This window comes from Myripristis murdjan, chromosome 11, assembly GCF_902150065.1.
Source record: "Myripristis murdjan chromosome 11, fMyrMur1.1, whole genome shotgun sequence".
In the NCBI taxonomy this organism is placed as follows: domain Eukaryota; kingdom Metazoa; phylum Chordata; class Actinopteri; order Holocentriformes; family Holocentridae; genus Myripristis; species Myripristis murdjan.
In genome coordinates, this window is record NC_043990.1 from 22,035,279 (window position 1) to 22,050,207 (window position 14,929).

The 14,929-nt window shown below is 42.5% G+C and overlaps 1 protein-coding gene across 14 annotated transcripts in view; it reads left to right on the forward strand.

Moving 5' to 3' along the window:
• Positions 1-14,929, forward strand: part of adgrb2 (adhesion G protein-coupled receptor B2) — a 583,915-nt gene that overhangs the window by 419,383 nt on the left and 149,603 nt on the right. For all 14 annotated transcript variants that reach the window (XM_030063545.1, XM_030063542.1, XM_030063551.1 and 11 more), the window contains one exon: positions 2,741-3,644. In XM_030063545.1, coding sequence (XP_029919405.1) covers positions 2,756-3,644 — 889 coding nt within the window. In that variant the 5' untranslated portion in view covers positions 2,741-2,755. The remainder of the gene's footprint in view (positions 1-2,740; positions 3,645-14,929) is intronic.

The following is a 14,929-nucleotide window of genomic DNA, read 5'->3' on the forward strand; positions in this document are numbered from 1 at the left end:
CAAAATTTCTGCTTATTTTCATTATCCCTGTATGAGTGCAGTAATTATACAACCTGTCCTCCACCATCTCTCTGTTTTTTTTTTTCTGTCTCCCCTGTCATCAGTTTGCCTTTCATGTCTTTCTAGCTCTCATTAGCAGCACCCTCCTATAAGCCTGAGTGCCTCTTACTGTCCAACCCTTTGTGGGGCCACCTCTTGACATGGTGGAGTAAGCACAGTTCCCAGCCTCTTACCCAGGCCCTGTGGACTTTGTGTCCAGCCCTGGAGAGCCTTTACAGACTTACATAAATCCTGTGAAGTACAGGTCAGGGGTATGCTTGATTAGCCCACCCGTTAGAGAAAATGGGGGACACATTTTCTTTTCAAACCATCTGTTCTGTACTGAGGCTTTGCAGTTGCGTCTCGTAGTTCCTGGCAACCATGGCGATCATGGAGGCTAGTTGGGGAACTGTTTGTTTGTGAATCACTATCATACAGCTGAGAGATGCAGTCTGAAAAAGACTACATTGGTATAGGAATAGGTCCAGTCATTCATTTTATAAGTAAAATTGAAGGATCTGATAACATAGATTTGTTTGTCTTGTCTTTAGCCCAAGTTTCTACTATCTATATAAACACAAAACCAAACTCTAAAAATTGGCATTTATTTATTTCTATTGTAATGACAAAGCTGTATGTTTACTTTATTTATGGTTTATTTAATAGGGATAGGTACAGTATGCAGAGATAGGCTGAAAACAGGTAAGGCATTAAAACAGCAAAACACTAAAAACAGAAAGAAAACAAAAACTAAGTCCTGCAAGATGCAATAAAATGCATAAAACACATTCATTTAAGCAGCTAATTGTTTCCCAGGAACTGACGAGGACCTCCTCCACTATGGCTGCCAGAGGGTAGCTTTTACGCCACCTGAGACCCTGCCATGCAGACCAGAATAACATGTTCGCACAATATATGCACAAAAGGGAATGCGTTGGGTTTTATCCTCTTGCAGACCATGGCACGTACAAAGACACACATCCATGCACACATGGAGGCATGCACTGTGTATTTAATGAGCTGCAGTTGGTCAAGTGAAGAAAAGAGCATTACCATTTGGAAAAAAAAAAAAAAAAAAAAAACTAAAAACAGAAAGCCTTGCAGCATGATTGTGAGGACAACTCCAAACAAGTTGTTATTTTCTCTGAATGATAGTACAGGAAAATAATCTGGTACGGACGAAATTACTTTGACACTTGACACTTTTAAAGATTCTCAGCTCAATATTTCAGTGGTTCAGTGTTTGTTTTCTCCTCTCTTTCTTCTTTTTTTTTTTGTCAAAATGGATGATGGAGCATTTCTGAAAAGAGCTCAATTGGAAAGAATGAGGCAGTGCTAAACATATATCTCAATATTTAATTTCATCAGGTCCTCAGCAGTATTAACAGTATTAGCAGTGCTGCAGACAGCTTCCCACTACAGCTCTGCAGCCTGTAAGGGAATAAGACATGGACTGGGATGAAGCATGATAGGCTAACTGGAGGTGTTACCAAGAATATATCAGGCTGACGCTTGTACACTGTGTGTCTGTGTGTGTGTCTGTCTGACTGCCTGTAGCATGTACGTGCGGCCAGCATTGAGCCAATTGTTACCTGGGGAGAAGCATGCTCTGTGGCACCTCATAATAGAAAATCCATCGATGGATGGAGAAGATGAGCAGTGTTCAAGAACTGCTCAGTGCTCACACCTTCTGCTTTTGTATCTGTCCATTCGCCTGTGTCTGTCTATGCAGCCATGCCTGTTTTTCTCTCACATCACATCACATCGCATCACATCACATCTCCTCTCCTCTCCAAATTACCCAACAAGGAAGACATACACGAAAGAAAGATATGAAACTGTGGAGTGAAATGCTTGTGTTGAATTTTGGAGCATAGTAATTTTGGAGAGGGTTGTCTGGGTGTCATTCTATAAGGTTATTGGAGCGAACATTTCATCTCCCACGCATCCTTTTCAATGCACGTTTCTGTAGAAACATTTGAAAGGCAAGAGCACATTCACCCAGTGTGGGCTAAAATGCATTAGGTACTGATGCAGTTTTAAGCAAACTACTAAAATATTGGATCTGTATTTGTGTCAGCAGTGTGTGTACGTGTTATGTGAGTGAAAATCAGACTGTTGGCGGACTCTTACTGTGGTGGTGATGGTAATGGTTCTCTAGAGCCTTGGGGGAGCTGCTCAGCAGGCATTGTTGTGAGTGAGTGTGCATGTGTGTGTCTATTTGTGTGTGTCTCTGTGTGTGTGTGCATGTGCCTGTGTGTTTGTGTGTCTATGATTGTGTGTTCATATCAGCAGGAAAGGGTACAGAGGGTCCCACAGTGCATGTCTCAACAGCCAAGTCATCAACCCCTTTAATCCAGCCCAGCAGGGATTTGGTTGTGTTTTTGACTGTGTGCTTGTCTATGAGACTGTGTGTCTGTGTACACGAGTCACCTTCACGAGGAGAACTGGCATTTATTTGTCTGGTTCAGAAATATTTCCAGACATTTCTATGAATTCATTTCTGTTGCGTCTCTGAGATTCGTTGAAATATTACCAATTCCAATTGGATTACACTGAGCAGGTCTTGCTCTGTCCATGGCGGATTGCATTGGACTTGGTTTTCGTTAATGTTGATCGTATTCCCTTGTGTTCAGCATCTCTAATATAACCCCCTTTGTCTTTCTTCTCTCTCCTCTCTTCTTTCTCTCTCACTCTGCAGGACGAATGTCATAGGATGAACACTGCTGGTGGGGTGTGTCTGTCTGTGCTGTCCTCCTTCCTGGCTGTGGCCGGGGCCCTGGCTGCTGCGTCTGCCCTCACTCTAGCTCCTCTCTCTGCCCTGGCTGAGGCTGCCTATGGGGCTGCCAGTGGCATCCCCAACGCCGGGGCAGAGGGGACCCTCTCGCCCATCTCCTCCCCGTGCTCCAGCCTCGTAGCTGGTGTGCTTTATGGGTCTTTCTCCCTAAGGGAGCTCTTTCCCTCCAGGGCACCGGGCTGCTCCTGGTCCCTGGAGAACCCTGATCCCACCAAGTACTCCCTCTACCTCCGCTTCACCCGCCACCCCACCATCTGCCGGACACACTCCCCCATGCTTCTCTCCCTTGACCACCACCTGGCCAATCAAAGTTGTCCCCTTCACTTACAGACGGCCGCCGCCAGGGACCAAGAAATCATCGACCTCTGTGGCAGCCAATCCAACTCAGATGGACCATACTCTTTCCTGCAGTTTGACAAGAACTTTGTCCAACTTTGTCTAACCAGACACCCAGCTGCAGACGAGCCTCAGGTAACCAAGGACATGTTGGAGCTGAGACTGGTAGAGGTATTGCTCATCAACAATGAGAACTCTAGTCAGTTTACCTGTGGCGTGCTCTGCCGATGGTTTGAGGAGTGTTTACGCACAAGTCGCCATGGAGACTTAGAGATTGCAAATGGCGATGGCTGTGGGATGACGCAAACGGGCTGCATCTGTCCCAACCACAATATCATGGCACCACCTATTCCACTACTCCCTGCAACGCCCCATAGTTTCAGCAATGGTTCACTGGTTCCTGATGACTGCTGTGTCACTGAGCTGCATTCCAATGATGCAATCGCCATAGCGCCTAGAGATGTCCGACAAGGTAGGGTTGCCTCTCTGTCAGACAATGTGATGTTGTGATGTGTGTTCACTGCTGCTTTGGTTATACTCATGATGCAAAAGCACTATTATGTGGAAAGATCATATTGTTTATACTCAGCCTTAATTCTTTTTAATGGCATAACATAAAGCAGAAATTTCCAAGATGCACATTGTTCGGAAATACTGCATAAATTACTGTAGAAGACAAGGCAATTATCATAAAATACTGATGTATTCCATCACATATAGGCAGTTGTGTTTGTGTGAATTTAGTTGATCTATTATACGTTTGCTGATTGTCCCACTACTTGCCATTCAGCAGAAATACTTGGGAGCTGACTCACTGTGTACTCAGAGGCAAAAAGATGATAAAAGTTTGCTTTGTTATCCTGGCCTCAACATGCTTTTAGGAAGGTCACAAGCCCCCTACTCCCCCTTTGTAGAAACTTTGGAATTTCAATTTTGTCTTTGGCATATTGGCCAAATGAAGCAGTTCAAAGAGGCTTTAACTCCCCCATCAAAAGATTTGTAAATGGCTGTCAGAAAGTCTGGCCTGTGATCTATATTTTAGTACACCCCTCTCTGGCAGAGAGCTATGGCTCATGTGTCTTTGCAGGCTGAACATTGGTTGGGATATATTTGCGTGTTTGTAAGCGACATGGAAGACCGTGAGGCAGTTTTTGTTCCTCTCTGTATCACAGTCTCAGGTAAATAGAAGTGGCCCCTTTAAAATCTCACTGATTGTTTGAGTTCAGGCTGCTTCCCTCACAGCAATTCAATTAGACCAACATAAAGGCATAGAGAGAATCAGAGAGATAGGTACTGCTGACTGGGTATTGTAGTTTGACATTGAAACACTACTGAGGAAAGTACATAATTTTCTTTTGAGTGAATCATTGACGTGTTTGTAGATTGAATACTTTTAATGAGATTATTCTCATTGTCTGGCTGCCAAGAACACTTTTGACCTGACCTGTTTCCAGTACAAAATGTGCATGTGCGCGTGCGCACACACACACACACACACACACACACACACACACACACACGGACACACACATGCACTGAAATCTGAGCTGTAGGGTAATACTTGCCTTGCTGAAGGGAAGGTTATTGGTCTATGAGTTCAATCAGTAGAAAGGATAAGGTTTTATCATCTAATGAACTCACAGAGAGAGAGTGTGAGGGAGGGAGCGACAGAGAAAAAGAGAAAGAGTCTGTTACCAGCCCTACTTGGCCTGATCTATTGCTGCTTCAAGCCAAAGCCAAAGGCTAGCGTTGCTTTGTAAAATGTTCCCTTGTGTCATGGTGATATTAAGCCGATGCCAGTTGCCTGGAAGCTCTGTTGGCTTTTCCATATCTCACCTCAAAGACACTCATATTGCACATGCATCAGTTATCCCAATAGCTGGTCACCCTAAGAGGCTTCAGGCGACTCCTGCATTGAATCTCGGAATCACTGGGATTGCTGCAAACTGTGAACGGCCTTGATGAGAAGATGGTTTGGAGTGTGGGAAAGTGTGTTTGTGCGAGGCAGTGTTTTCTTCCAAACGATTCCCTTGTGGCTTAATTACCCTAAAATATCAGAATTAACTACTATAAGCCCAACATCCCATTGTCAGAGCATGAGCCAGAATCTTGCCTCTATCCTGTCTTTCCCCCCCTCTCCATCCACTGATAGAAAAATACTAGTGTCCTTACTGACTCAAAATCACTTTGAAACAACCCTGTCCTTAAAATCTTTATCTCATCTCTTCAACTCTGCACCCCAAACTACAGCTTTTCTTTCGATGTAATTTCCATCGAGATCTCCACCACTTGTAAATGCAATAATTACTTACATAAAGTGACTGACATATTCAGTGATTGAGTGATTAATATATTATGGTAATAGGTACCCTGAAGTTTTCACTTCTACAATCTAGATCTATATTTCAGAGTTACTAAGTAATGAAGTACAGGCAGTGTTTTTTTTATTCCTTCCAATGCTTGAACATCAGTGCTGGAAGCTCTGGTATTCAGGAGTTTGCAAAGAAAGTCTTCTTATCTTGTCTAGTTAGTGCCATCACTTTTTCAGATTTAGAGTGAGCAGATTGCCAAATAGCAACTAATTAGCTTTGACAGTGTCCTTACAGGTGTTTTATCCTGAAGCTGGGCAGATTGTAAAATAATTTCTTTTTCAGAACAATCTTCAGCACAATTTTTACCGTTGCATATTTCCATCATTATTATAGCTGGAATGGGCGGTAGTCCATTACACTGGCTGACCTTCACTAAGCTTGTTGTATCATTTCTCTGTGTAGGCGAATCCTTCAGTAAGTTCTTTCTGCAAAGCTGAGGAGAGATTTTTCATCAGGTCCTTGCATATATTTATTATGTGTATGACAGGTATGATGACCAAATTACACTTTGCATTGTATGGACTAACCTTAAGGAATATACTTTCATTGTGTGGATAGAGCCCTTGTTAAACTCTCTCAGTAAGGCTATTTTGTACAAACTGTGTTTGTCCTCGCTGGTTGAGGTAAAGAAAATAAGAAAAGACATTTTCTACATCCCAGTGAAGCTTTGTACTCTAGAGTTTGTATTATTGCATTACAATCCACCTGGACTGACTACAAGAAAGCTCAATGTTCAGTGCTGCACACATGGATCCTGGAATACCTAGCCCTGTCAAACCAAACAAGACAGAGTGAGATACTAAGAGCCTTCACTGAGAACTGCAGCATGCAACAAGGTATTGCACTGTCCCCAATACTGTTTTGCAGAGAACCTCTTCAGCCAGATCATCTCAAAGAGCAGATATGGATACAGAATCAGGAGTGTGGCTGCCATGCAGTGACCTCCTCTACATGGATGATATCAAACTGTATGCCAAGAATGAGCGAGACATCGGCTCATATATCCCACTGCTGGCATAGTGAGCTGGCCAAAAGAGGACATGGAAGTTAAACCCAGACAAACCTAGAAACTCCTCTCAACGCATGGAGGATTCCACTTGAAGTCCAGTGTCCTGAGACTGTACACCAGCTGGAAGCACAAAGCATCCACGGGTGCTTTTATGAAAACATAAGACAGCTCCTGAAGATGAACTGCTAAGAAAATATCTGAGACAGCAGCAGATAGGGAGTGTGGATGAATAACAAGGAGAGGAGATGCCATGTAGCAAGTCAAGGCCTTCCATGGGACTTACCACCTGCAGACAGCAGAGGCGGCTGGTCAAAAGCAGGCTCTACTACATCAGACAGCACCTGAAGGCCAAGCTGTGCAAAGAGACCTCTGAGATGGTTCAGCATATAGCAGCAAGGTACAAGATGCCAGCAGGAACAGTGTAGATTCAGCAGCACAAATTGGAGGAATCATGTACACGTACATCTGTGTTGAGTATGGGCTGGGCCCTCTGAAGTTCCCCAACTCCCCATTGTCGACATCACCACAATGGGGTGTTGAGGCTTCCATGTCAACACAGACAAACAATTACTGATCAATCAACCAGACATAAAGGAACAGAAAATAGCAGTAGTGATAGTGATAGTGATTTGCCATAACATAAAGAAGAAGGAAAATGAGGGAATACTGTTACTACAATCATTACTTCCTCTGCTACTTCTTCTTATTGTTCTTGCTCTCGTTCATCATCTTCTTCTTCTTTGTGCAAGAAACCAGAGGGTTTTGTCCATCAAATCTCAAATGTATTACTTTACAAAAATATACGACTTTGAACAAAAGTATGCTTTAAGCCTACATAAAATAAAGTTATACAGATATTGTACAATTTCCATATAAATGAGGCATTGTAGGGTAATGGAAGCTGTATTATGATTTATGAAACAGGTTTTCTTTCTCTCACAAACAATGGCATGCTTTATGCATACATTAAGATTTACTAAAAAAAAAAAATCTGTCCATGATGTGCATGTCTATTTTTCCAACCGCACATCCACCGTCAGCAGTGAATGCTCTTTTCACTTTTCTCAAGCAAAACACCTTAGTATTAAACAAGCTGCCAGTATCTCACCTCATCACTCACACATATACACACACACGCACACTCACACATACACACACACACATACATCCACATAAACAATTCACCCCTGTGGCTCCGACATGGCCGGGAAACAATGTCGATGAATAATACAGGCAAACAGATCAGTGCACTATCGACCCTTAGACAGCTTAGTACATTCTTTACTCATGCAAGACCTCTGGGCACTAATCCACACAGTACAAGAGCACACTGCAAAAAACTCCATCTTAACAAGTCATTTAGTCTCATATTCAGTGTTAAAAATGACATGACACTGGGATGAGATAATTCCAATGCTAATCAGCTTTTTTCAGGAATTCTCTTGAATCAAGTGTCATTTTCTTGATACGAGTAGACTGGTCTAATGTCTTCTGCTTTGTTTCAGCGGTCCTTCATATTTATTCTTGTTCCCAGGGAAATTCCTGAAACAAGTGGGATTATCTCATCCCGTTGTCAGATTTTCTCACTTGTTTCACTTGCGGTATATGGACTACAGAGAACGAGACAGAGAATGAGAGCTAGTGAAAACTGTGCATAATGTCCAGAAATGTGCGAATTAAGATGTGCACATCCATTTTCCATTTACATTTTAGGCATTTGGCCTTTTACTCAGGGCCAGTATGACCGAATCCAGGCATGTTAAGGCTGACAAATTGCACTTGCGCATAACCCACCAAGCGCAAACACAGATATACCCACAAATAAATGCAAAGGTCAGTAGCTTACAAACAGCGTATACATGCAGATTTACATGCAAAGTGCCCAAAGCAATATGGCTGAATTATTATCAGTGTGCAAGCAATTTTTTTTTTCCATGACCTCTCTGCTGTAGAATGACGCAAGTCTTAGAAATGACACACACACAGACACACACACACACACATACATACTCAGTTTCTCAGGGCAGTGTCAGTTAGGGAGAGCTGATTCATGGCTCTCAGTGCAGTGTGATTGAGAGCCAGCTCTACAGGCTGGCCAGCAAAGAAAATCAGATCCAACTGTTTCTCTGTCAATCAGCAACATACACACACATGCACGCATGCATGTGAGCACGCACACACACACACACACACACACACACACACACACAGACACTCAAGCATCCCACCTCCCACACACAACCAAATAACTGACTTGAGATGTGTTTTGAGCAAAACAAACATACTGCTGTGTATCACTCTCATTAGATTCCTCTCTCTCTCTCTTTCTCACCCTCTCATTTTCACTCATTTTCTTCTCCTCACCATGGAAACATATTCCCTATATTGATCTCCACTCTATCTCTCGCTCTATCCCTTTCCAACAACCCTGCTCCTCTCCCAGCCCAAATACACCAATGACAACAAACTCAGCTGGCGGCTGATTTTCCCTCCAAACTCCTCTGTCTGACTGCATGGGCACCGCCAGATAATTGCCCTGTTGTTTTAACACGTGCAGCTAGTGTTTATAACTGCAGCATAATAGAGGATGGGCTTATCTCACCAGTCTGTGTCTTCAGCTAAGGGTCCACAGAGTCAGACCATGTGCACGCACACACACTCATACACCCACACAAACTCACCAACGCATACACCACTGTGTATTACCCTTCAGGGAAATGATGGGAGCAATCAGAAGCTGATTTGTAGCATGTTTTCACGCTTAAAAAATGTCCATGGGGATGTGGGCATGTAAATGTGTGTTTGTGTGCATGCATGTGTGGATATATGTATGCTTGTGGCTGCGCTAGAGTGCGCCTGTGCTTCCTCTGTGTGCATCATCCACAGCACTGCTAGCATAGCAGCGAATATGTCACCATGATAGATGGTGGATCGCTGTTAGTCCTATATCCCCTGGTGATGGAGAAGTACAGGGGATAAGAGGGCAGCATGTTATCTGGACCAAACCCCGACCCATACACACACACACACACACACACACACACACACGCATGCATGAATGCACACATAAACACACGCATGCACACTGGCTAAATCCTGGGAAACAGCTTTGTTCTAATCTTATATTTATACTTCAGTATCACGTTTACTTTACAGGATTACCATATGTGTCAATTTGAGCTGTGGATATGAGTTGGAAAGATGTGCAGAAGCGTAATTTGTGCAAGGGGTGCCTTTACATAGAATGTGGAGTTAACACTGTTGTTCTCAATCATTCATGAGCAAATTACACTGTCCTCTCTGAGTTGGCTCATCCATCATGCTGCAGTAGCTGGCAAGGCTGTCCCTTAATTTAATTAGTTGGTTTGCTCTCATTAGTTGTTGCTGAAAATGGTCTTGTACATTTTCAGCTGAACTGTGTGTTTTGAGCTACAACGAGACAAAGTCAAATAGTTGTTGCAAATCCTTCAGTCTCAAATGTTTAGACAGTCACGGTGAATGATTTGAAAATGTATGTGTTCTTTTTTGGGGGGGATTTAGTCCCTCAAGGCAGCTGGAGACAGTCAGAAAAACACCAGCAGCAATTCTGCCCTCAAAGTAAAACTGTACAACCTATCGCTGACTGCTAGAAACACATAGAGATACTATTCCCATGACGCCTAGCTAAGTGTGCAGCATCAACTTATGCTGTTGTTCAGATTCCTGGAACAAACATGAAAACCACATCGTTCATCCCATGTGTTATTATGATCTAATCTACTACATGGTGCTATGTAAGCTATCATTTAGTGTTGGCCAAAGAAAAAATCCCATACTTATTATGTATAACTGCTTTGATGACTCAGTCTGGCTGCAATTAAAATATTTACCAGCAAAAACAGTTTTTGTTATACACAGATTAGCTGCTGAGGTTGGAAAGCTGGCATGCATCAGTGAGGCTGTAATACTAGATGAGCAAGCATTATTAAATATGAAATGAGAGGGCAGAAGAGTTAAAGTCCCCCTCCAGCCAATGATTAAACCCCTAAAAATCATCTCTGTCCATCAATAATTGCATATTTAGAATTTTTTTTCTGTAAAAAACACATCCATACATGCCGAGAAATGGCTTAGATATAACTCCTCACTTTGCACTCATTAAGTATGCACAAATCAATGAATATGCAAAGAGTTACCGCCCGCGCCCCTGCCTGTTTGCACACTGGCTCATTATTTATTTTTATATTATAAAATAATTTTTTTTCAGCCAATCTCTTTGGTACACTAATACTGTTCATGTGAAGGAGCCATTTCAAGCTGGTTTTGTTGATTTAAAAAAAAAAAAAAAAAAACAACAACTGTGACTGGTGGGGCCGGTGCTAATGATATGCAAAGCAACACCCGGTCAGTTGGTGGGATTGGCTGTCGGATTTGTGACGTAACAAATCTAGCTGGCCCTGCGTTTGAATTTCACATGGCAGGGGCGTGCACAGTCTCCTCCACCTTCAGTAGGTGATTGTGAAAACACTTCTCTAGAGACCAACTCGGTGCTGATACAAGTCAATACACTCAAGGTCAGACATTTTATTTATTTATTTTTTTTTAAGATTTTTTTTTTTTTTGCATTTCTGCTTTACTTGACAGCCACGGTAGAGAGATTCAGGAAAGGCAGGGGAGAGAGGGGGGATGACATGCAGCAAACGGCCCAAACCCAGGACACCGCGACCAGGACCCTGCCCCGGCACATGACATTTTAGGGGACATGAACATAGAAGTAGTTTTGATTGGAGGGGGTCTTTAGCTGTCTGAGGTGTCCACAGAGATGTCTTCTGCTTTTTTTTTTTTTTTTTTTCCTCCTGGAACAAGAGCAGTCACAGTCACATAGCTGCATGGCCAATTTTCTGCTTCAACAGTCAAGGAGCCAGACTGACATTGTTTGTGACCCAGTGAGGAGGGGGGGACCAAAAGAGACCAGTCACCTTTCCAGGGAGGAAGGTGCTATCCTGTTGACCCTACTCTTGGCATATGAGGGTTAAGCAACTGCTGATTGGCTGACTGAGAGACTGATCAGGTGCCTGGCCCCCCCTTTTTTCCACTTATACTTTTTATTACTCAAAAAAACAAACAAAAAAAAAAAAAACCTCATTCGTCAATAGTGACTTCATTAAATTTTGAACAAAAAGGATTATTTCATTATTTATTTATTTTGAATTTCTCTGGTCTGAAACTGGTAGGCAAACCAACATGAAAATTCTGGCATTTCCCCAATTGCTAAAAAAAAAAAAAAAAAAAAAAAAGAGAGAGAGAGAGAGAGAGAGAGAGAGAGAGAGAGAGAGAGAGAAGAAACAAAACAACAACATAACTCTTGGTTAGCATTTCCTTTTTCTTTTCTATTTTAGATTCAGTATTGTTGTCTAATTTGCAGTGGATATTTTGTATCAAGTGAAACACTAATAGGACAATACCAGGTGGAATAAGCAATACATGGTGAATGCTAACTGAGTGGTACACAGAGATTTAAATAATTTAAATAATAAAGCACATGTATTTGTATCGCATCTGAAAAACTCGAATTGGCGTGGCTCTAATAAAAAGATATAGAAGTAGACTTTAAGTAGATTTTCCCCTCTGCTCCATATTTTATGCTGCCACTTCTAATAATTCACTTCCCTGATACTATAACAAACAAATGAAAAGCAATGAAACAAAGCTGAGTGACACTGTGTGTTCAGAAGACTCCCACCTGCATCAAATCAGCGTTTTCTCAACCCTTACCCTGGTTCTGTCTTGGTTCATGCAACCCATTACTCAGACGTCACATTGTCCCATATGAGGGATTTTGTCATGGGACACCTTCCCCTGTCTCCTGACATTCACACTTCCGTATGGCATGCTCCCTGCAGACACACACACGTGCACACACACACACACACACACTGGGAATACTCATTAGCACAAGTAGAGTGTGTGAGGGATAGGAGGATCTGTGGGTGTAGATTGTGTGTGGAGTGTGTGTGTGTGTGTGTGTGTGTGTGTGTGTGTGTGTGTGTGTGTGTGTGTGTGTGTTTGTATGCATGTCTGTGTAGAGAGAAAGAGAGAAAGAAGAGAGTGAGAGGAAAAGAAACCCAGAGAGAGGATTGGGATTTGGCTGTGACTCAAGGGACCAGATCACCCCGGTAGTGAGCAAGATCCAATGGTCCATCACTTACACACACACACACATGAACACACACACACACACACACACACACACACACACGGCTTGTCCCTTCCTCCGCATGGAATACTATCAGCTTCCTGGTAATTAGAGCAGAGAGAAAAGAGTCTGTGTACTCATGTGAGTGTGTGTGTACAATTAGCAGTCATACTGTACATGCAGGTGTTTAGATAACCCCTACCCCCACCATCCCCATGCACACACACACACGCACACATGCTTATGCACACCACTTTTGATGGCAAAAAGTAATTATATGCTGTGCAACAGTACAACAGCCTGTGATTTTCTGACAAATGAATGAAGCAAAACTGGGAGAAGGAGAATTCGCACGTGTGTGTGTATGTGTGTGTGTGAGAGTGTGAGTGAGTGAAGGGCTGGCTGCTCAGGGTGACTGTGGCAACAGGATTAGTATTCTGGGCTCATGAGCTATGCCTCTCTCTCTGCCTAGGCTCAGCACTGAGCCCCTTTATGCTCCAGCAGAGGCCTTACACACACACACACACGCACACACGTTCACACATTCACACACATAGACACCTTGTCATTTATATCCAGTCCCTCTTTCTCAACAGATCTCTATAGATTGGTATGGATCTGTATACACGCTGTCTGGCCTTGGCTGGATTTCAGAAGCAATCACAACATGGGCCAACTTCTGTCAACGATCAGAAAAAGTCATAAATCAGAATTAAAGGGGAAAAATATTATTTATCTTCCAATAAAGTTAGACCTCTCTGTTTCCAGCCACAGTGTGCAATGAGAACAGCGGATGAAGATAAGGCTGTCATGCACACAGATGGTGCATATCAATGTGTATAGTCCAGGTGTGGCCTTGTGGATTGACACCTATGGATTATACTGTGTGGGATACTGTATTATGTTATGCTGACCTCGCACAGTAATCATCAAAATATGCAGACAGATATTCATCATGCATATTTTTTCTGCGTGGACCATACCAGTGATTTTGAATTCACTACAATTTACCCACATTTTAGATTGCAACAAACCATGTGGGGGTACTAACGTTTTCACAACATATAATCAAAATTCATTCGTTCATTTTCAGATTTTAATTTCTTGTTGAAAAACCCACTTTACAATGCTCCATTTCTGTGGCTAACAAATTCCAACGTTGTCGCCACTCATAAACCACAGAACTGATAATTGGCTGTGTAAAGCAAACATTTTCTCTGGCAGAGAGACTAATTCACTTTGCCTTATTTCAAGTAATCAAAACACAAGAGTGCTGTTGCTTTTAAGAAAAAGAATGCAGATGACTTTATTATGGTGATGGAATACTGCTGTGAAGAAAGGCAGAATTCTCTGAAAGTTTGTTTTCATATTTTATTGGAATGAATGGAAACCAATTATTGGATAAAAGGAAGGGAAAATGATATCGGCAATCTAAAAAATGACTGCTTGCTTTGGTATGTATGAAGTATATAAATGTTGTAGATATTATGCTAAACATGCAGCATCACTGTTATGGTCCTTTAGAGACCTCGTATTAATGTGATTCAATAATTAATACAGAAATCAAACCTCTTGCTGGATGAGATTCAGTCAGATTAGAGGTGATGAATACAAAGGGATAAGCAGAGCAGTTTGATTTACTGAGATTTTACATGCCTGTCATTTACATAAATTGAGATATTAGATAGTAGATAATGAGAATGAAATCTTCAAATTAAAGTTTCATAGTGTATTTTCTGTTCTGAATATTGTTCATGTTCTTTTGTAGTAAATGTTCCCAAAATGGAAAACTGAAGAACTGAATGTCCATCCCATTTCCATCCATGCATTTTCTGCCTTTTATCCCAGACTGGGTCGTGGTGGTAGCAGGGCAGCCCAGATGTTCCTATCCCCAGCCATATCCACCAGCTCCCTCCTGGGGGATCTCAAGGCGATCCCCAGCCATCCCATTTCCATCCATCCATTTTCTGCCTTTTATGCGGGACTGTGTCGCAGTGGTAGAAGGGCAGCCCCGGAGTCCCCTTACAGCTGGACGTGCCCAGAACACCTCCACAGGGAGGTTCCCAGAACATCCTCAAAACTTCCCCGAACCACCTCAACTGGCTCCTTCCTGCATGTAAGAGCAGCAGCTGTACTCTGAGCCCGGATATCTGACAACCACCCAGTGGAGGAGGTTCATTTTCTGCTGCATTCATGTGCGA